The following is a 22,491-nucleotide window of genomic DNA, read 5'->3' on the forward strand; positions in this document are numbered from 1 at the left end:
CATAACAAAATGGTTTTTAAGAATATAAGACAGGCAGTGGCTAAAATTACATCTAACTGCATCAAAGTGAGTCCCTGCTGTGGCCCTGTTTGCTTTGCTTTCTTTTTGTTTTGTTTTGTTTTGTTTTAGGTAAGTCCACACAATGAGGGGACAGAGAACAGTAGAAAACAAACAAACAATTGTCACACACTTCCACAAGTTTGTGGAGAGTCCACAGCTTGTTATAAATACAAGAATGGTCTTTTGCTTGCTCTCTCTTTTTCCTTTCCTTCATTTTTGTTTGTTATAGCTCATTTTTAGTTTTCAAAGAAAGTGAAAAGTGATATCTCCATCACTTGAGGCAATGACAGAAAGCAAACAAACAGGTGAGACTCTTAATTTTGCTTTGATCTATTATATCAGAAGGAATCTTGAGCCTGAAATAATGGGCAAGAGCTGGAAGGAAAATAAAAGTTCAAGCCAGGTAAAGAGGTAGCTAAACAGCTCTTTATATGAGGTTAGAGACTTGGGCCTAATCAAATTACAGTTCAGGACACTGAAATCTCTTGAGAAACTGGAGAGAATGGTAGAGATGAGGAGAGTTTTGATTTTTTTTTTTTTCCTTAAGAACAGTCAAGCTTGGTGATACACAGATTAATCCCTGGCTCTGTGGTGAGAAGGTCATAAGTTCAAGTCAGCCCAGGCTAACAAAAACAACAACAACAACAAAAAAAAAACTGTCTCAGAAATGGAAGGAAGAAAGGAGAGAGGGAGGGAGGGAGGGGGGAAGGGGGGAGAGAAGAAGAGAAGGAAGGAAGGAAAGAAGGGCTCCACATTGTCCTCTAATGGCCATATGTGTACCGTGATGCTCTCTGTCTGTCTGTCTGTCTGTCTGTCTGTCTCTCTCTCTCTCTCTCTCTCACACACACACACACACACACACAACAAATAAATGTAATTTCTTAAATACAGAGGGCTGGGGATGTCTGATAAGTGCTTTTATGCTCATAGGATGCATGAAACCCCAGGTTCACTCCCTAACACCAAAGAAACCGGACAAGGTGGCACACACCTGGATTCTCAGTGTTTATGAGTCCCCTGTCTCAAAAAAAAAAAAAATCTTCTGGAAATAACAGACTCACAAATTTGACATTAATCTAAAGCAGAATTCTAAAATGGTTCATCAAATAGTCTACGGTGATTAAAATGGCAATGACCAGCAACAATTTTTTAAAAAGGCAGGTTTATTTCAAAACAGTTGGAAGACAGGATTTGTTCTTACAACAAAATAAATACTTGGATGATAGAAATGTTAATTGCTCTTGTTTGGTTATTATATACTACATTCATGTATTGGAAAACCATGCTGAATTCCATAAGTATACACAATTATTGTATGTCAATTAAAAGTAAAATTCAAAAAAAAAAAAAGGGCAAGCCAAGATGATATGATTTTTCTCTTCTGAAGAGTATCCTTTAACAGCTAGGCCTGAGAAATTCAGACTTTGATTTCTGTTACTGAAAAGATCCTTCACTGAGCCGAGCACGGCACTGGTAACTCATACTTCTTACCTGAACACTTGGAAGGCTAAGAAGAGAAGACTGTGAATCTGAGGCCAGCCAAGGATGCATCATGCATTCGGAGCCAGCTTGGGCTACACAGTGAGGCCCTGTCTCAAATGAAAAGAAAAGACGATAAAGGTCTTTGATTGTGTTTGGTGGGAAAGGGAGGCAAAGAGGCGAGCAGTGAACCCCGCCACTGAACAGTTCTCCACCAAGTAGCTAATGTGTAGTGTGTACCTTTGGCCTGGTCACAGTCAATATATCTACCAGTGAGGTTCCGACCTGAGAGAAGGCCATTGATTCTGCAAGGAATCTCTTTCTGCTATAGAGGTACTGTACTAGATGAACGATCACGAAAGTATCTCAGTGCACAGCAGTGATAGGAGGAAGGGAAGTAAAAAGCATTTAAGTACCACACTGCCCAAGTCCTTAGACACAAAGGTGCAGAGGCTTAGAGTCAAGGCAAGTAACTCTAAAGTGATACGCTGTTGAGACAGGATCCCTGGGCTAGGTTAAATGGGAAGAGTTGCCTTGGCACGGGCCACAGGAAAAGACATGGAAGTAATATTTCTGGTAAATCCCACCTGGGACGTCAGGCTAAGTCAATAGCAATCCATTTTAAGATGGTGTGCATAAAGGCTTGATGGACACTTGTCATTTGTTTAAAGAAGAATAAAGTAATCAGTGGGGTGTCAGGGGAAAACGGAAGTCATGGCTGAAAGTACCAACTTAGCACAAACACGGGTGTAGCTCCGAGGAGAGGTGAGCGCTGTCCCCCAAACACTTGAAGAACTATCCCTTTGCACGAGAAGATACACACGTCTGTGGAGTCTGCTATCTTTAGAAGAGAGGACAGATGCTCCTCCCTAAAGGGCCTCCCTAAAACGTTCACTCTACACCCCACTGTTCAAGACGGCTGCTGTGTGAGGGATGAGGGCTCTCACCGTGCAAGGCTGGATGACCAGGTTTGGCCTGGCACACCCTGAAAGATGAGCACCTCGAAGAGGGATGCTAAAGACACTGTCGGCTGTGTGCTTCAGCCTATGGTCTACTCCTTACGCCTAACATTCACGACACAATGAGGTAAGCAGAACGCGTAGTCACAGTTCACCAACAGTCTGCCCAGCCCTGAATCCCAGCTCTGCCCCGCATTCCCTAAGTGACAAGTTAGCTAGCTACCCTGGCCACAGTCCCTTAATGCATAACATGAGGACAATACAGTCCATGAAGATGGCGTGAACTAACCCAGAGAACATACGCCACACACTGGCCAGCGCATAAGACACTCATGGTGATTTGTTTGTCCTTTCTTATGACCCTGTGTCATGCTCTGACGGGCCCTGGTCATAAATTCTGGGCGAAGGGTGATGATAATTGCCTGAGCAGACGAGAAGCCATCACTAGGAGATCTGGGGAGAGGCTTTGGTGCCTTAGAGGTTCTGCATTCGTGCAAGAGCCGTGCTGAGAAGCGGGCAGGAAAGTTTGTTCAGGCTCCGTGCAATTTCTGAAGCCAACTACCATCAACAGATATTTCTGTCCATCTTAAAATGCCAGCTGCTGCCCAGTCATTGCAGTTAGCAAAGTCGAGGAGGCAGGTCCTAAAATCTAGGAAGTGGCCTCTGCTGAGGACCCAGCTGGCTTCTCCGGTTCCTCTCCCAGATCCACAATCCGGATGGCGTTTTCTTTCTTAGACAGCCAGAAGGCGGCATAGACGGGCTCTGAGAACTTGCAGTCAAACTTGTGAATCAGAGTCATGGCGTCATACTCTACCCCATAAAAGGAAAGGGCTCCTCCTGGGAAGCTTACGTAGATCCCGAGCCTCCGGAAAGGGCCAGCCTTGAGCGGGGTCTCTGTGTCACTGTGCCAGGCTGTGAACTCCTTCCCGTTCCAGTGAAGGCTCCAGGAGAAGCTGTTCCCAGAGATGCAGCTGTTTCGTTCCTCTCCCTTCCGGTCAATGCCTTTGCAGGTCAGGCCAACATAGGCGCCTCCTCCGGAGATCTCCACCTCAAAATAGTACCTGTGCAGGTACAGGCTCTGTTGGGACAGCACCTGCCGCCAGTGCAGAAACCGGTCGGGGAGGTCCGGGTAGGGGTGCTCCCAGGGCGTGGTGTTGGTGACCTTGCGGTTGTCCTCCTGCAGGCGAAGGTACCTGTGCGCTGTGTCCGGGTCAAATGTGATGTCACATGCATCTGAGGAGACACAGAAGACAGTTTTAATGCCAGCTGACTCCCCGTTGCATACGTGAGAAACTCCCCGCCCCTTCCGGTTCTATTTGCCCAGTCAATGCTCCCCTCAGACAAGGAGTAGGTGGAAACCAGAGGGACAAATACACTCCTTTCTGAAGCTCAAGTTGATTGGCATCTGCTGTAATATCTGAAGTGAACAAAGAAATTAACTCTTTCATTCAGTCATTCATTCATTCATGTACTGTACACCGGAAGTCAGGAACGATTCCATGGATCTGGGGTGAGTTCAGAGATTCAGGTTCTTGTATACCTACATTTGATCTACCCATTCAAATGTTAAGCATTTGGCCAGCATTTAACATGGTAAAGCCTTAGACACGTTGTCAAAGGCAATCTTTCCCCAATCCTGAAGACTACTCCAGTCACCTACAAAATCATTTCTCATGTTTCATGCCCTTGTCCCTCCTGCAATGCAAGTCTGTAGACAGTAGCCACTCCATCCAAGACTCCTCCATCTAAGCCAGAGGCAAATCTTGCCTGGAATAGTGCAATAAGCTGTGTGATTATTGTCTACAGTAAGAATAATATTTTACAAGATATACTTTGTTATTACCTAAAATGATATTCAAAATGTTGAACATGTTAAGACCAAATGGCATTTGTTTGTCTCTAAAATGGACACGTGCTTCTGACGGGAAATGGGAGAGAACAAAGTATGTGGAGGCCAAGACATTGTGAGCAAAGCAGAGCTGGGACAAGAGCAAGACATAGTTGCGGGCTGCTGGGGCCCACATATTAACCAGAGGAAAAAAAGGTGGGCCAGTGGCTGCTCCCAAGTCAAGCAGAAGCAGGCCTCAGTGGCATGCTCCAGAAGGACACCACAGAGGTGAGCCCTGAGTACGGCTGGGAGGTGAAGCTCCACGAGCTTGCTGACTATCACGAAGGACTAGCTCACTTTGAACTCTAAATCGACATGTAAAAGTTGCTTGTATTTATTATACACAACATGATATTTTGTAACATGCCTACACCACGGAATGGCTGGCTCAAGCTGGCTAATGTGTAATCTCACATGTGTCGTGAGCATTGCTGTTGTATGTGGGTGGTGAGGATACTTCCCTTTTCCAAGTCTACTGTATGTGTTGTATGATAAGGTCTCTTAAACTTAGTCAATCACAAAGCACCACTTAGAAATATCGTGCTTTTAGTTGTTGTGTATAAATGTCTGCCTTTATGTATATCTGTGTACCACATGCTTGTCTGGTGCCCTCAAAAGCCAAAAGAGGTTCTTGGGTTGTCTTGGGGGTGCTGGGAATTGAACTTGAGTCCTCTGGAAGAGCATAAAGTGTCCTTAACCATTGAGATATCTCTTCAGACACTATAGTGCTTTTATTTGTACTTTGCTTGCTTGCTTGCTTGCTTGCTTGCTTGCTTGCTTGGTTAATTGGTATAGATGTAACCTACGCTGGCCCTGAACACTCCATTCTCCTACCTTGGCCTCCTGATTGCTAGCACTAAAGGCTGTTAACAGTTATAGGCATGTTCTTCCATGTATGGCTGTAAATAGAGTGCTTTTGAAAATGGTAACAGCTGGGCATGGACACACATTTTTAATCACAGTGTTTGGGAAGCAGAAGAACAAGAATTTAAAGCCATCTTAGGCTACATACAACACTGAAACCTTGTGTAAAAAAAAAGAAATGCTGCCAGATCATACCAATGCAATGACAATAAGATCTTGTCAAGGCAGACTTAACAATGAGTCTTGTGGTGAATGAACAGGACTTTTCAAAATGCCAAGGTGATGAAATGTAAAGAAAGGCTGGAGGACTGATGCAGATTAAAGAACATTAAGGAAACATGGGAATAGGAATCCTAATTGGCTTTAATTGCCAACTTGACATAGTGTGGAGTCACCTAAGAGGAAAAACTTGGTAGAGTCTCACCTCAGGCAGATCAGTCTGTAGGCAAATCAGAGGAGGGGCTTACTGATTATTAATTGAAGGAAGGCCCAGACCACTGTGGATGGCACCACCCCTGGGCTGAACAAGGAAGCTACCTAAGCATAAGGCTGTTACTGAACAAGCCAGCAAGCAACCTTCCCTTATGGTTTCTGCTTCAAGTTCCTGCTTTAAATTCCCGCCCGGACTTTCTTTAATAATAGACTGTGACCCAGAATGTAAGCTGAAATAAACCCTTTCCTCCCCTAAGCCACTTTTGTCCAGAGTGTTTTTTCACAGCAGCAGAAAGGAAAACTAGAACAAATGGAAACACCTGTGTTCCTGGCTGCACCTGTGGGCCAACGTGGTGGTTTGAATGAGAATGACCCCCACAAGCTCAATATTTGATTACTTGGATCCTAGTTAGTGAAGCTATCTGGGAAGGACTGGGAGGTGTGACCTCGTTGAAGGAAGTGTGTCACTGAGGGTGGCTTTGGGTTGCAAACATCCGTGAATTCCTATTCCTAGTCTATTTCTCTGCCGTCTCTGTCTCTCTCCCTTTCTCTCTTTCTCTCTCTCACTCCCCCTCACTCCCCCTCAAGGTTGTGTCCCTTATGTAAACACTTTTAAATTTTTTAAGTTGCCTTGGTTATAGTTTTTATCTCAGCAATACAAAAGTAGCCAAGACAATCAGAAAAGCTCTCACAGCATCGTTAAAAACATTGCAGCAACGCTAAGTTCCTGCTAGAGGCATCATAGTTATGTATGATGTCAACATTTTGGAGTGGTAGGTGAGTGTATAGAAATTCTCTATGCAATTTTTGCATTTTTTAAATTTATTTCAAGGAAATTTTTTTTTCAATTAAAAACTTAAAAGCATATCATTTAGGAATAAATGAGAGGCTACAGGAACCCAAACTCTCTACAAGATGTGGTTGTTCTTGCTTTGGCAAAGCATCCCACTGCCACCGGCACATCTGAAAGGGGCTGCCTTTCACAACTTACATTGGAGAAACTCATCCCGGGTTCTGGGCTCGGGTTTTGAGGTTCTGTACTTGCGCTGGACAATGGCAGACACCTGAGTTCTGATGTCGCATTCCTCTGGAAGAGCAGAGAGTTGTGAATGAGTACCTGTCTAGGTGGCTGCCCTTCCCCAGGTTTCTCGAGAGTCTGGTGCTGGGGAGCCTGGACACACTCATTGTCCCGGACAAACCCTGCTGGAGAAGACAGCAGGCTGACACAATCCACTTATAACCCCAGACCTGAGCAGCTTGAGCAGCCTGAGGAGCTGGTCACAGAAATGCCCCTGCAAATGACAGACTTACCTCATTCAGATTGCAATTATAAAGTCGAGATAAGACTCATTAGCCAAAGAATGGCTTTGAAATGGGTCCTTTCTCCTCCTTTCTCAGGTCCCCTCTTTCCTCATCACTGTCCCGGAGAGCTCCTCACCTTCCCTGGCGAACTCCTGGAGCTTTTCCTTGTAGCTTTCCAGCAACTGGATCAAGTGCAGCGTTGAGTCTGTGATGACCTTGCGGATGCCCGAGAGTTTATCCTTCAGCCCTATGTAAACGCTGGGGAAGGCAGCGTCCTCCGTCTTCTTAAACTTGCAGTACTCCTGCAGGGAGGGAAACGGAATCAGGCGGCTTTTCTTGGCGGGATCTCTCTGCATCTGTAGAATGGGCTGATGGCAGCGGGCGCTTCCCAGAGAAAGGGCACATCAAGTGTGTTCTATGCCAAAACCAAGTGGGAAAGTGGATTTCTAAAGGTCAAAAGATGTATGGCCACAGGCAGCTTTAATATACAACTCAGACTGGGACCAGAGAGTAAGAACATTCCTGCCCCAGTTGTTCCCTAAATTCTTTCTCTTTCCATAGCTTAAGTACAAGCTGTGGTGAGAATGGACGAGCTGGCTTCTCTGCTACATCCTAAAGACAACCATCAGCCCTGGTCAGCCCAGCAGGTACATTTGTTACTCTTGCACTTTGCTTTAGAACTTGAAAGTTATACACACACCAGCAAGCCACATTAGGCTACTTGAGTTTCAAAACCAACTATGATCAGGGAAGATTGTCTTTGTGTTTAATACACAGTCACTACTCAGGTGCAGATGAAGCTTCAGGTAGCAGACTGGATAGAGCAGGAACGAAATTGGTCATGCCAAGGCAGACCATAGAAGGAAGTCCAAACCAGAGCTCTGGAGAGAAGCACTTTCATATTGCCCATCAATTTGGTGCCGTGCATGATAAAAGTACTTCAAATAAGTGAAGCAAAAAAACATACATACTGTCAGTTTAAGTTACAGTTCATGCCAGTAATCTCAGAAATCAGTAGGAGGAGCCCAAGTTTAAGGCCAGCCTGAGCTATATCGGAACAAATGTCTAAACAAATAAAGCTATGTCTAAACAAATAAAGCTATGTCTAAACCAATAAAGAAATGTCTAAACAAATAAAGAAATGCTGTCACTTTGACTGAATTATTACTTGTGGAAAGTTAACTTATCTATCACTAAATTTTATAACTAAGTTACATAATGCCAAAATATATGTCATGCATATTAAAATTTTTATCTTAGAAATAAAGTTACAGGAGCTAGAGACGTAGTTCAGTTGGTAAGAGTGCTTGCCTGACAGGCGCAAAGCCTTGCGTTTGACCTCCACCACAGCATAAGCCAGGTGTAGTGGCTGCTGCCCATAATCTCAGCGCTTGAGAGGTGGAAGCAGGAGGGTCAGAAGTTCAATGTCATCCTCAGATACGTAGCAAGTTAGAGGCCAGCCTGGGATATCTGAGACCTCATCAATTATAATTAATAATAATAATAATAATAATAATAATAATAATAATAATGAAAAACAAAAGGAGAAGAAAGGGAAACTATCTTATACTTTTTAGAAGATACCCTGGTAAACCCCAGGAACAGAGGGTCAAATCTTCACATTTTCTCTGTGGTTTTGGAATTACAAAGCAAAGCAATGGAGACAAAAAGAGAGATTGTCTACATTTTTGTCTATCTTTTTTGGTGTGTTTCTCTCGCTCACTGAAAAATTAACTGTAGCTGCCTTTGGGTACTAAGATTACTAGTATATTTGGTTCTTTCATATATTTCTGTTTTTCACCAGAGGTATTTAGTTTCCTATAAATAGAAGGGAATTGTTTCAAAAGACGGAAAAACAAAAGCAAGAAATCGTATTTGAATGGTGCAGCTGAAAGAAGAGTTGCAGATTATTTACTCTGACCCGACGTTTGGTAAGTAAGGAATCTGAAACCCACAGGAGTTTGGGTGACTTTTTTGAAAGCGACACCATGGTATCTAAAGACAGATCTAGGACCGCATGTAATGTTATCCGGCAAGGTGGCACGTTCTTTAGACCTAGCACTAACTGGCACGGGCCTCTTGTGTACGGCGAGATGGAAAGTTCCATTCCCCTTGCTAAGCCTTCCTCAGGTAGTGGTCATACCCGCTCTGAAACCTAACCGTTCTCTTCACTCTCACACGGCCATGCAAACCTCCACACACCCTCATGAAGCACACCTCTGTGCTCTTTGCTTCCCTACCCAAAGTCCTTCTCAGCCGCTTGCCCGCCAGGCCCACCTGCCATCACTGTGGACCCCACACGCACGCGCCTTGTCAAAGCGCCTTGGCTCCCCAAGCCAGGCGTGCTTTCCTATGCTCCTCTGTCTTTGCACATGGTGGTCTCTTCCAGGCACATACAGCATCTTGAACTTGGCCTACCTTCCAGGCTCTTCCCCACTCTGAGCATCCCCTTTATCCCTCCTGTATCACTGCTCTCTGATGAATCAAGACCCGACTCCCCCTGCCTTTACAGCTATGAAAAGACAGACCCACTCACAGGCATGCCTCGGGCCAGATGCATCGGGGGACCCCTGTTTCCCCCAGCCTCTGTACCTCCAGGAAGAGCACGGTGTTGCTGATGGTGGCCAACTTCTCCAGTTCCTGCTTGCTTTTCTCCATCTCGATGCTCCTGTACTCCAGGTGGGTCTTGATGCCATTGACCTGATTCAGTGCAGCCTGTTCCTTCTCCTCTAAGAAGAGCATCACGTCAGCCTGGGCCTTCCTCACGGCTGCAAGCAGTTCCCCAAACTTCTCTTCAGCCACCACCTTCACCTCTGACACCGACACCTGGGGGGGATGGAGCAGGAGGCAGACAAGACTCCATTACAGTGGATTCCACCTTGGCCCACACTCAGCATTCATGACTAGGAAGCCGAGAAGCCCAAAGATTAAGGAGCACCAGACTGTAAAAGGCACTTTTGTTCTTGTGGGAACCCTAGTCCTGGGGAAACAGATGTGCTCTTCTCAGTCTACACTGATTCAGTGGCTCTCAACCTGCCGGAGGCTGCGGCCCTGTAATATAATTCTTCACATTGTGGTGACCCCCCCACCCCGCAACCATAAAACTATCTTTCTTGCTACTTCATAACTGTATTTTTGCTACTGTTATGAATCATAATGTAAATATCTGAGCCTTCTGATGGCCTTAGGCGACCCCTGTGAAAGGGTCGTTTGCCCCACAAAGAGGTCATGACCCACAGGTAGAGAACTGCTATATTGATTGTCATAATGGCCTTACCAGTATTTGATAAATATATTTCAAGAGGCAGAGAAATGGTTGGGCTGTTTCATGTAAGCCTTCTCAGCATTTCGTTATGCCTTGTTTAAGTGACCATTGGCTGAGCCAAAAGTGCATCTGAGAGTACAGTGTCCCTAGAGCTGGGGCCAACACTCCCATGACGTTCCCATTTCTTCTGCTGTCCTAGCAGGCAGTCTTCGTGAAGGTTTAGAGAGTTGGTGACTGTGGCACCCAAGGAGTTGTGGATGACTGCATGCACTTCCTGAGAAACTCTTGAATATAGTTTCCTTTGCCCTAACCCCTGTGTCCCCACCCCATAGCCCAGGGCATCCTCTGCTTGCCTCAGCATCTCTCACACCCACATATCTGAGCTCTCTTCTCAGGTTCTATTTTCTGTTCTTCCTAATTGAGGGCCAGGGCCAGGCATTGGCCCTCCAAGGAAAGCAAAAGCATTTGGTCTCCTCAATGAGGCACACAGCACCCTTCTCTCCAGGGAGGCCGCCACCCAAAATGGGAAACCTGGTAAGGGAAGGGCTGTCCCAGTGCCTGTGGGAGCCAACAGCTTTGGACAGAGAAGGCAAGAAGGAGTGATGGGAGCAGACATGAGAACCACTGCCTGGTTCAGGCTGGGCCTTGGAGTGCAATGCTGGGAGAGCAAATACTCTCTGATTAGCCTTTGATTGATGGCTGATGATACAGAAAGGAAAGCAAGCAAATCACACACACACACACACACACCAGAAAGGGTCCTGGAGAGTGTGCGGAATGCCCGTATGCTCAGCAGCATGTCAGTTGTTCCATCATCTGTTGGTTTCTTTATGCTGGGGCAGCTGGACAAAACTAGAAGCAAATACACTGTGGTGCCATTAAGAGAGAGGGCAGAGGACAAATTTTCTCCAAAATCTTACAGCCCAGAACAAGAAAAGCCCAGGGCTGGGTAGCAGTATGCGGGAGCCAGGGCAGTGTAAGGCAGTCTTGGGTCCTGTGCTGCCTCGCCAGTTATCTGTGCAATGATATGAAATTACAAGCACAGCAGCCAGGATGACTATGTGTTACCGTGTTCTGGGCCCTGGGGCAAACATCTTGTGTCCTTGTATCCACCCTAACAAGAAGACACCATTATGCTCCCTGTCCCTGAGATAAGGAAATTGAGACACCAGAAAATTCAGCCATTTGCCCAAAAATCGCAGGGCTGTGACGAGCACCCATGTGTTTGATCACTGCCATGGTTCAGATATGGTTTGTCTGTGTGCCAGGTCATTCGGTTTCTAGCTCATCAGGCTTTGCAGTAGGAGGAAATGGAAGAGCCATGGAGCTCTGCCCATACCCTCAGAAGAAGCTGAGGTAGTTTTCCTGGGCCACAACCCTACTTAGTTCCCACGAGAGGATTGTTATCAAAGAGTGAGCCTCACTCTCCTGGCCACCCTTTGTCTCTCTCCTCCTACACACGCTCTTCCACAGCAGTGCTAAGCCACTTCGAGGCCCTCACTAGAACCTAGCTTGTACCCATATGATCACGAAGCTCCAAAACTATGAGCCAAGCAAATTTATTTTCATTTACAAAGAACTCAGCACAAGTATTATGCTACAGCAAAAGATTATGGACTCATCATTGTAGACGGCCTCAACATATAGTTGGATTTAGGTCGAAATGTTAAATTACATTTTCACATTGGAAATATAATCTGAAAGAAAAAGAATCTACCGTGAAAGATAGGTCAGTTTTGCTTGTTGCCCTTGTAGGGATTGGTGGAGGGGCTGTAGAGCTGTTGCTGTCTCATCCAAGCTGTACTTTAAGTAACTCATTCTAGCTCTCTGGCTCACTCCCCATCCCAGCCCTCAAGCAGTAGGTACACATGTGTCATGAGTCATAGAAGCAAGCAGGGACTCCATGCTCTGCCTGCTCCCTATCCAGACCGGCTTTAAACTCTTGGCAATCCTCCTGTCTCAGCCTCCCAAGTGGTGATATGACAGGTGTGGGTCAACATAACAAGCTTGTGCTTGCTCTCTGAAACCAGGGTGTGTCTGTGTGGTAGGAGGTGTGTGCAGGCTTATACTCAGAGCTGCAGGAATTGTAGGTGCCCTGGGCTGCCTCTGTCATGGCAGGGTGGTCTCTGTGAGCAGATCACCAGCTTCATGTGCTGGAGGCTGGAAAAGGACTCAAGAATTCCGAGGTTAGTAAGTGGTGTTTGATGCGACCCCTGCAGTGCACCACTAATTGGCTTTGGCCTCTCTGGTTTATGGCCACTTTCTAAACAGACTCTGAAATCCAGGAGCAGAAAAAGACATGGGATCAACATGAAGGTGCCATGGGAAAGGACTAAAGTCCGTTTAACCTCCACAATTACAGCATGTGGGTTCTCTATAAACGAACAATTATGGCAGGCTAAATGACATCGGTCTGAAGGCAAAATTGAAGGTCACACCCATCAGAGGTCATCCTGATGAAGGCTAGCAGAAGGGAGGCATGGAATGATGGCTGGTGTCGGTGGGTGAGACTCCTGCTCCTGCTGGGGCCTCTCCTTCCTAAATTTCCCACTGAGAGCTGTTTCTTAGTTACATATGAATGGAATGGTGAAGGCTGTTCATTAATTCCCAAACTATGACAAGTAAGCTATGCCAAGAGAGAGCTGTGGACATATCAAGGTAGTCAGTCGTTGGTGGATTAAAAATCTGAGGAGGGCGCACATGCCCAGCAGCGTACTGAATCGTTTGCAGGTCAAGGTCAGCAATCCCAGAGTCTCCCATCCAGTCAATATGAAGAGTCTAGGACAGGTCTTAACATCTCTCTCTGTGTCTCCACATTCCTTGTATTTGAGGGCCATTGCAATATCTCTCTGGCCACCATGTCATTATAAGAACTAAACAGGAATCAAATTAAAGAGCCAGAACAAGGTAATGTCCTATGTGGTCCTCTATACCATCCTGAACTTTCAAGTCAAGTCTCTGGGACTTTACAGAAACTGTTTTTTTCTTTCTTTCTTTAGAAAGATATTGTGCTTATAACAAAGAAAAGAAGGTCTATATAGAGGAAGCTGGCATCTGACATGGGAGCTCACTTAGCTCTATTCAGAGTAAGTACCTCATGACCATAGGCAGCCATGCGGGGCCCTGGAGAGAGAGACAGGAGCCTGTCAGTTCCCTTCAGATCCCTGGAACAGAGGGAGTTCCTCTATCCTACAGGCTTTCATGGGAATCAGAGGCAAGTGCCAAACTGTGACCTAGCCTGGCTTAGTCAAATGCCAAGGGGCGTGAAGCAAAGCACAAAGTAGGACCATAAACTTATCCTGAACCTGCAAGGGAGAGGGAGGGCTTACAAACATTGAGCCTTGAGATGGAGAGACTGCAGAGGTATGGCCTGATTGCTGGGAGATATAGAAAGCACAGTAGTTAGAAGGCTTGTGGCCTAACAACTGTGGGTGAGGATGGTTCTGTTCTTCCGTGGCTACTTGGTTATAAATATAAGGAAACAGAAATTAAGTTGACTATTAGATTAGAATAAATGTATGACTGAATGGGTGGGTGAGTGGATGGATGGATGGATGGGTGGATGGATGGATGGGAATGCAGATAGCAGATGAGTAGTTGAATAAATAGGTGGTCAGTTGGGTAAAGGATGGATGAGTGATAGACAGACAGATGGATAGAATCATTCATTCTCAGCATGCAAGATGACACTGCCAACTCACTGCCATAGGAAAGGTGTCTTGTATACTCTTGGCTTGTCATCAATGAGAGGTATTTGTAGAACTTACTATTGGGAAATTAGACGCAAACCAGAAGAGACTAAAGCTAAGCATCCTGTCATAGCATTGGCCTTACCAAATGCCACTTGCTAATCTAGGAGTTCTTGATTCATTTTTTCCAGCTTCCAGAAGACCACCTTCCTGGGATAGAAGAAGCCAGGGGCACTCCTGGAACTCTGATGAAGCAGCTCCAATCACAAGCACGCACAAATACACACTTTTCTCCTAGTTAAGAAAGCATATTTAACCTTGTTGTGGTGGTGGGGGCCAACTGTGCCTGCTACTGTCACGTGCTGAGAGCTCTGCTAGGTCTTCAACCCATGTCCTACAGCCCCAACGGGGTCTTACTAATCCAGCAGTGGCAGCCAAGTACTCAGAAGCCAGAGAGGTGACCTGAGCCAATCTTACCAAAACAGACTTATGGTTGGCTTGGAGCCTGGCAATGGCGTTTTCATTCAGCTTGAGTTTCTGCTCCAGGTCCAGCTGCATGCACCGAAGGTCAGCCTAAGAAGGGAGAAGGAAAGAGTTAAAGAGCAAAGAGTCAGGTATATACAAATAGTCCCCAAGGGCAACGGCACTTTCTGTCCTTCGTATCCCTGCCTTTCTCCCATGAAAGGAGAGCATGACCTTTAAGCTGATCTCGGAAGCCAGCCTACAGACACAAAGGTGAACAGGTGTCAGTGGCCTCCTGAGACTAAAGGAAGCATGAACTAGCTGCCATGCCCGGAGCCTGAACGCGGTGCTGGGATATAGGTCATTTATGGCTCACTCAAGCTTCATTCTGCCTGCGTCCTGAGGAGTTAATTCGGGATGAATACAACAGCAGTACACTAATTTGCTTGGCGGAGGAAAGCTCAAGACTAACGTTCAGGCTGAGTCATAGTTAACTGCTCACTGGAGCTAACTCCTCTGGGAAGGCAGTGAGAGAGAGCAACAGGTACGTACAAAAGAAAAAGTGCAACATGTCAAGGACGGTAGCAAAACTCAAGGAGCAGACAGGTGGGTTCTAAACCACCTGCAAATCACTAAGAGGATCGCTGTCAGGGAGACATCTCATGCTCCCCCGGGACACAGGAACAGTGTCCTGAGAGCAAGACCTACCTTCAAAAGGCCCAGTTTCTAAAGATGTAATATGTACTGTAAATTTATATATATAACGTAAATAAAATTGAAACGAGAGAGGCTGAACCGCGACTGTCATAGAAGGGGTTCCCTGCTCAAAAACAACTGCCTGGTAAAGTGGTTTTTAGAAGATTCGCCGGCAAGGCTTACAGAGGCCACGGCAGTCGTCATTCAAGGGGGCCGAGAGACGTCCTGAATGGGCAGGAGAGCCTGGCGGATTCACCCACATGGTCCTGGTTTTGAAGCATGGCAGATGCAAGAGTAAGAGGATTGTGGGGGCCTGCACCAGGATACCAAAAAGCTGGTGTGGCCAGGCAATGGACACGGGTTCAGAGTGAAGAGGCTGCCATTAGTCCTGGAAGAGACTCTGGACTTTTGGACAGTAATGGAACTGTTAAAGACTATGAGACTTTTGAAGTTAGAGTGACTGCATTTTTCATTGTGATATGGGGGTCAAGGATGGGTTCAATGTTCTGGTTTCGATGTGAGATGTCTGCCAGAGTCCCCTGTGTTTGAATACTTGGTGTGGGTGCTGGGAATCAAACCTGGGCCCTCTGGAAGAGCAGCAAGTGCTCTGAACTGCTGAGTCACCTCTCTGGCATTTGTTCTCTGTTTCTTGACTACAGATTCAACATGACCAGCTGCCCCAAGCCTCTTGCCTTCCCAAAGTGACAACCTGCAGCCTTCCTAAACTGCAAAGAAAAATCTCTGACGTCCTTAAGCTCCTCTTTGTCGGGGACCCGGCCAAAACATCAAGAAAAGCAATCAACATGCAGGCATTTATTATTTCATAACATAATACATCTAAAATGTCCATTTCTTCACCTGGGCGATAGGGATAAAATGCCTAATTCCTCTTATGAGATAATGAACTAAGTGAAATTATGCATATGAACAAGAACCCTACAAAGCTGGGTACACTGTAAATGAACTGTGTCAATAATTTCATTCTTAATGTTATCAGTCACCACTATGCTGCCATAGCTGCTCTCTCTTCATACTCCATGTTTGCATAGGAGGCAGTTTCTGCCCTCCCCCAACCCTGCCTGACAATGTTAGGCTTGCCTGCCTTCACCTTTCACTCCTGTCACCTTCACCTGCCAAAAAAAAAAAAGAAAGTCAACAGAGAACATAACCCTTTGCATACTTCAAAGACTGCCACGTTCTTATGTCTATAAGGGCATGAGACAGGAGGAAAAAAAACTAATAAACAAACAGCTGTCTGTGCTTTTAAGAGCCTCTGTCCTGGCCTTAAAACCAAGCTGTTATACCCAATAGACCGCAGAAGTCATAAATTAAGTCTCTGGCTGTTGCCCATGAAGCCTCAGGGAGTTTCACACCTCCCTCCACCCCTCCCCCTTAGCTTCCCCACCATCTACACCCACCCCGCCCCCACAGCGAGGGAACAGCTGTAGGCAGAGCACTGGGACATGCAGGCGGGCAACCTTCGCTCAAGCTCTTGGTCATTGGAGTGGAGCTGAGGGTGGCTCCGGGATCACACACCCTTGATACTTGAGACCTGATGTCTAGCAATGGGGACTGGGGAAAGAGGAAGAGGGCGCCTGGCCTATTTGAGGGCAATCTTGGAATCTTATACAGTGACCCATTCGGGGCTAGGAGGGAAACATGAACTGCTTGCTTGAAGGAGCTGGAGGAAATGCAGAGCACGGCCTAGCAACCTGGCTCTCTGAGTGGGGATGCCACGCAGATGTGTTTTAAAGCAGCTGTCCCAGCCAAGCTGTAGTGAGAGAACCAGGGTGTCCAGCAAGGGGCTTCTCTCTCCCCCCAGCCCTCTAGACTTCCATAAAAGGAGAAAGGGATGCCTACGCACCAAATGAGGAGCTCTGAGTCACACAAAGGAAAACACTCCCAAGTACCACAAAAAGGTGGGGCTGCTTGGAAGCCCGTCTCTCCAGTTATTCCTGTTCCTAGAAAATGATGGGCTGGTGTAGACTGACCTCAGGGTTCCCCAAGAGAGCAGCAGCCACCCCTTCATCTCAGGCCACCCTGCCTGACAGCAGGACAGCGGCGCCCGGGAGCACAGACAGTGCAGGGTGGGCAGCGTTGAGAAAGGTGACGTTTGGGGTGTGAAGACCCTGCTCCTGGGCTGTAGGACTTTGCGAGTCATTGACTCTGCTGGCAGGCAGACTTCACCTCCAGCATCGCAGAGTTAGACCTGGCCTCTGACTGCATTCCTCAGTGACTGGCTCGGAACCTGCTGCATGCCAGTCAGGTCAGCTAAGCCACACGAACCGGGCTCTCAGAAAACAGCAGCGGGTGGTCTGGTGCCTATGAGTAAACAAGTTACACAAGCCAGGCACAGTGGCTCACACCTGTAATCCTAGCACTTGGGGAGGCAGAGGCAGGCAGATCTCTGTGAGTCCAAGGTCAGCTTGGTCTATAAAGCAAGTCCAGGACAGTCAAGGCTACACACAGAAACCGCGTCTTGGGGGAAGGGAAGGGGCCAAGAAACAAGTTATATCATTCTGACCCAAGAGGCGCTCATTTGCGTTTCTGTGAGAAATTATTACCCTGAGTGACCCTTTACCACACCACCTACCGGCTCCTGCAAACAGACCGGGTGATGCTGGCTGACAGCTCTCCAGACAAACACAAAACCTTCCAGTTCTCAAATGGTTGGCACCTTCGCTCCATGGAGACTGGGCAATCAGGTCCATGCTGACCTTCTGGAATCAATGCTAAGTTTGAAGCTAGCAGCCTGGCACTAGCGGGCTTCAAAAACCTTAGGCAAGACTAAGCTCAGCCTCCCCTCCCCCAGGAGCACTGCCCTGCCTTCACCTCCAGGCCGGGTCCCTCCTCCAAACACACAGCAGCTATGTTACACCAGCCCTTTGGCACACCATGGATTCGTAGTATGTGTCATTCCTTCCTGAGCCCAAACCCTCTCTCTGAGGGTGCACAGGACAGCCAGCATCCCACTTAACCCATCAGGTGCCCTCGGAAGAGCAGGAGGGAGCCACCCACACTTCATGGGGCAGAGAAAATGACGAAAGTGGTCTCTGGAACACACACACACACACACACACACACACACACACACGGAGGGCAGGATAGATGGATATCTCCTTTCCATTATGACAAGCCTGAGATTTTGACAAGATGGAAGGAGTCTCGGGGCACTGAGGCAGAGCTGAGAGGAGCGCTTAGCTCCCTGTCGGGAACAGGGGGGCTCAGGGAGTTCATTAGGACGGGATAAGTACTTGATCAGCTGCATCCAGCTCTCATCCATCAGTCCGGCTGGCACTCACTACAGGTGAGTCCTCAGAGAGGACTCCCAAGGCTGACAGGAACGTTCCTCTGTGCCCTCCCAGCTGACCTCACACTGCCATTCCTTGTACACAACATGCCTGCATGAGTTATTAGCCCATGGCTGGTTCCAAAGTGACCTTCAGGAAGCAAGTAAGTGCAGGAGGTGTGGACTGGCGGAGAGGAATGCTGGGCTTCTGGAACCTTACCTATGCCTAACAAGTCTTTCCAAAAAATCCTAATGCTGCTTGTCTCCTCAAGATACTGTCTTCTGAGCTGGGCTCTTGGGCTCCTTGCAAAAGTTCTTCTGACTCCTAAGACTGGGTGGAGCCACTCAGAGAAAACTCGCTTCCTGCACCGACAATGAGGAGAGAGGACGCAACCAGAAAGCAGAAGGGTCCTGACCCAGGCTGTCGCGCTGAACCTCCCCACAGCCTCTCGGCCAGCCCTCCTCATTTTGTGTGTCACAGCTCTCTCCTAAGATGTCCACATCTGGGGCTCCTCATGTGCTCTGCACTGCTCCTCCACCTGTGGGGCTCCGGACGTGCTCCACACTGCTCCTCCTACCCGAAATTCTATCGCCCAAGTGTCCATGGTACACTAGTTGGCCTACACTCCGGTTTATAGTGCGTCTGTGCTGGTGCAGGCACAGAACATCGCTGAAGGAGCCAAATGTAGTCGCTCTGATCAGAGGATCGGGGTGTGGATCTGGAATCGGGGTGGAGAACTTCCTCCCTGCTCCGTCGAATTGTTTGATAGAGCTGGGTCTGTTTGTTTGTTTGTTTGTTTTTAACATCCTTGTGCATAGATATTTTCCAATTAGAAAAAAATAGGAAAATTCAGGTACTTTATCCAAAGAGAATAGTAACATACTGGGCCCAAATGTCACTAATGCATGTACACCAGATTGGGGCGGGGGGAGGGAGCTGTGCGTGTTGGTGTGAGTGTGTGTGTGAGTGTTTAATGGTCGTTTCATTATTGTTTAGGTCTGGGGAGGCAGCTCAGTCAGTAAAGTGCTTGCTGCGCAAACATGAGGGTCTAAATCCGATACTCAGAACTTGCGTCTTTAAAAGCTGGGACTGCTGATGGGATGCCTCAGCCATTAAGAGCTCTGGCTGCTCTCCAGAGGGCCTGGGCTCGAGTCCCGGCACCCACAGCATGGCTCGCAGTGGTCTGTACCTATGGCAGCTGGCGTGCAAGTGGTGCACAAACATACATGCAGGCAAAACGTTCACATACATGAAATGAATACATGGTTTTCTAAGCCGGGGGCTGAAGAGACAGTTCGCCCGTGAAGAGCACCTGCTACCCTTGCAGAGGACCTGGGTTTGGTTCCTGGCACCCACTTGGCAGCTCACAACTGTGCATAACTCCAGTTGCAGGGGAGCTGACACCCTCTTCAGACACACAGCTGGTGCCCATACATACGTGTAGACAGCACGTACACATAAAATAAATCCAAAAAACATTCAGATTACATAGGCACCGTGCTATGTGCTTATAACCAGGGCTGGGGACGCAGAGAAGGGGGATCCCTGGGTCTTGCTGGCCGGTCGGCCTAGCCTGTTTGGCTAACTTGAGTCCAGATGAGAAGCCGTGTCAAATAGGCAGCACTAAGTGACTTTAGTGGGTTATTAAAAAAAAAAAAAAAAAAATGACATTAAGTTGGGAGAGGACATCTTGGGGGTTGCAGTACGTATATGATCGTATTTCGTTGCATACCTGTGGGACATTCTTGAGGATAAGGAGATTTTTTATTTTTATTTTGGCAACTCCTAAAGAGAACACCTGAGGTTAAGCTCTGCCTCCGCACGCATGCTCACATACACGCACCCACATGCACGCACCCCCACATGTCAAATAAACGAATAAATATTAAGACTACAATGCTGTGATTTGAGGGCCTTCATTTTTCTCCAATAAGACGGTATTCCAGAGGCTCCCGTGCCTCGCCCATCAGCTGTACGAACTTGAACAAGTACGACAGAGACCATCAGAGCCCTCGCCTAACAATTACTGAAATATCAGATGGGAAAAATCTACAAAAAGTATTTTTCAAGTGGCGGTAGTCAGTAAGGGCTATTTTCCTCAGTTGGGCGGGTCCTTTCTTTGATGTTCCTTGTAGGACATTCCTTGATACTGGAAACAGTTGACGAGCGTCTTCCCAGGCCGGAAGTGGTGACTCGGTAGCATCTGGAGTGCAGGGCTTTGCAGAACAAGCCACCCACCAGGACTAAAGAGAATCTACCTCTGGTATAGCCACAAAGGAAGTGCCCTGGTTAGGAGAGCTCTTTGTTAGGAATCACCTCTTTCCTTTACTGCCCAGGAGCACAGTGCCACAAAGAGACCACGGCCCTGCCAACCGTGGGCAGCACACAGAGAGCTTCCCTGAGCATGAACTGACCCTCGGGACAAGAGTCAACCTCACTCCCTACCGGGAAAATCTCCAAGTGGGAGAAGCAAAGCATGCAAGTCTGCAGCCATCCCCAAGGTCCTGCCTGGGCCCTTGGCTTCGGGATGAAGGTAAAAGGTGTTCCAGAAATGGTTTCTTTATCTGGTGGGAGAAAAAAACTTAAACTTTTCGAGCGGTGTATCTCAGACAATCCTGGTACGCCTGTCCGCTAAAGGAACTTTAACTCTCCTGTGATTGAAGTCGTCTGTCCTCGGCATTTACCTCAGTGCATGTTTCAAATTCAGCTATCTTCATTGTTTTATGCTGGCTGCTTTCGTGGTAAAACCACACCCAAACACAATTGCCAAACACTAACTAGAAACAGGAGGAAATTCCCACGCAGGGGCAGAGACAATAGAGACTGCCCAGCAACGGGGACACAGAGATCGGGACAGTGACCCACTTTTGTGTCCAAAGCCAAGGGCTATAGATGTTTACCTACACCGGACCAACACCCAGGCTAAAGTTCTTGTCTGTGGGCTGAGGACACAAAGTAACATCAACGGACCCACCTGTCTGACCTCTCCCTGGGGACACCATCTCCCGCTGCCCCCCAGGTGGACTGACCCTGCCACTCACCTCCCTGCGTCTGCGGGCTGCATCCAGGGAAACGGTGTCGTGACCCCTGTGCTCACCCTCGCCGCATTGCTGGCAGATACACTGCTGGTGCGTGTTGCAGAAGGCAGTCAGAGGGCTGTGGTGGGCAGGGCAGGTGCGCAGATCCTGGTCCCTGGCTGGCTCGGTCAGCTGGTGGCTGTGCAGCTTGCTGTTCTCCTGGTGTGGCCGCAGGTGCTCCTCACAGTAATTCACCATGCAGGTCAGGCAGGACTTCACTGCCCTGACTCTGCTGGCCCCCAGGCAGAAGTCGCACAGAATCTCCTCGCCTTCCTCACCGGGGGCGGGGGCGTGGAGATTTGCCTGGTCGAGACCCTGTCCCTGGGTTTCCTCGCCTGGCTTCCCGAGAGAGTCCACATCCTCTTCTACCGGGATAGCTGGCCCAGAGTCTGGGTGGAGAGGGCCCAAAGGGTGAACAGGGACCCCGGTCAGTGGCCCCGGAGCAATCAGGTCCAATTCGGCCATCTGGAGGCTCTGCGGGACTACGGAGACTAAGGGACTAAGGGCGTCCTGTCCTTCCTCAGCCCCTTGGCTCAGGTCTGTGTAGCCCAAGTCAGAGCAGAGAGCCACGCCTAGCTGATTGCAGCTGCCCTGAGACATTAACTGTTTCCTCCCTCCAGAGGAAGCTCGGTTACTCAGACAGGATGAGGCTCCTCGGGATAGGCCAGTGGCCAGCCACAGTGACAAGGCGACTACTCAGGTTCAAAACTACTGCTGGGCCCTGACTTCTTTTGCTGGCTCAGACTTCTTTCCTAGCCCAGCCCAGAAACTTCTATTCTTACGGGACTTGTTGTCTTCCGGAGGCGCTTCTTCGGGAGGCGCTTCTTCGGGAGGCGCTTCTTTAGGAGACCACGTGTGCCTATAGGTCTGGAAAAGAGCAAAAAATTCCTGAGTTCTATTGTAAGCCTCTGAGGCTTTGAGCATTCCCACAAGCTGTATTTTGTGTCATATGTTTTAAAAGGAGCCAAAAATGCAAAGACTTTGACAATAAAGCAGCCGCTTACCCTAAGCTAGCCAGCAGCTTGGTC

The 22,491-nt window shown here is 47.8% G+C and overlaps 1 protein-coding gene across 1 annotated transcript; it reads right to left on the bottom strand.

Annotated features, from left to right (window-relative positions):
* Positions 1-1,189: 1,189 nt before the first annotated feature.
* Positions 1,190-22,188, bottom strand: Trim16 (tripartite motif containing 16). The gene is made up of 6 exons (XM_021651507.2): positions 21,428-22,188; positions 14,416-14,511; positions 9,577-9,810; positions 7,121-7,286; positions 6,674-6,769; positions 1,190-3,731 (listed from the first exon to the last, which is right to left on the bottom strand). The coding sequence occupies exons 1-6, from the start codon at positions 22,061-22,063 to the stop codon at positions 3,148-3,150; spliced, it is 1,812 nt and encodes a 603-aa protein (XP_021507182.2). The 5' UTR covers positions 22,064-22,188; the 3' UTR covers positions 1,190-3,147.
* Positions 22,189-22,491: the final 303 nt, after the last annotated feature.

The sequence above is a fragment of the Meriones unguiculatus genome, chromosome 11 (genome assembly GCF_030254825.1).
Source record: "Meriones unguiculatus strain TT.TT164.6M chromosome 11, Bangor_MerUng_6.1, whole genome shotgun sequence".
NCBI lineage: Eukaryota > Metazoa > Chordata > Mammalia > Rodentia > Muridae > Meriones > Meriones unguiculatus.

What these genes read in the sequence shown, in the direction of transcription:
- Trim16 (XM_021651507.2), bottom strand. Translation starts at nt 22,063, where the DNA reads ATGTCTCAGGGCAGCTGCAATCAGCTAGGCGTGGCTCTCTGCTCTGAC. An exon ending in CCAACCATAAGTCTGTTTTG is followed by an intron (nt 9,811 to 14,415) that starts GTAAGATTGGCT and finishes CATCCCCCCCAG; the next exon opens with GTGTCGGTGTCAGAGGTGAA. An exon ending in CCAGGAGTTCGCCAGGGAAG is followed by an intron (nt 6,770 to 7,120) that starts GTGAGGAGCTCT and finishes CTGCTCTTCCAG; the next exon opens with AGGAATGCGACATCAGAACT.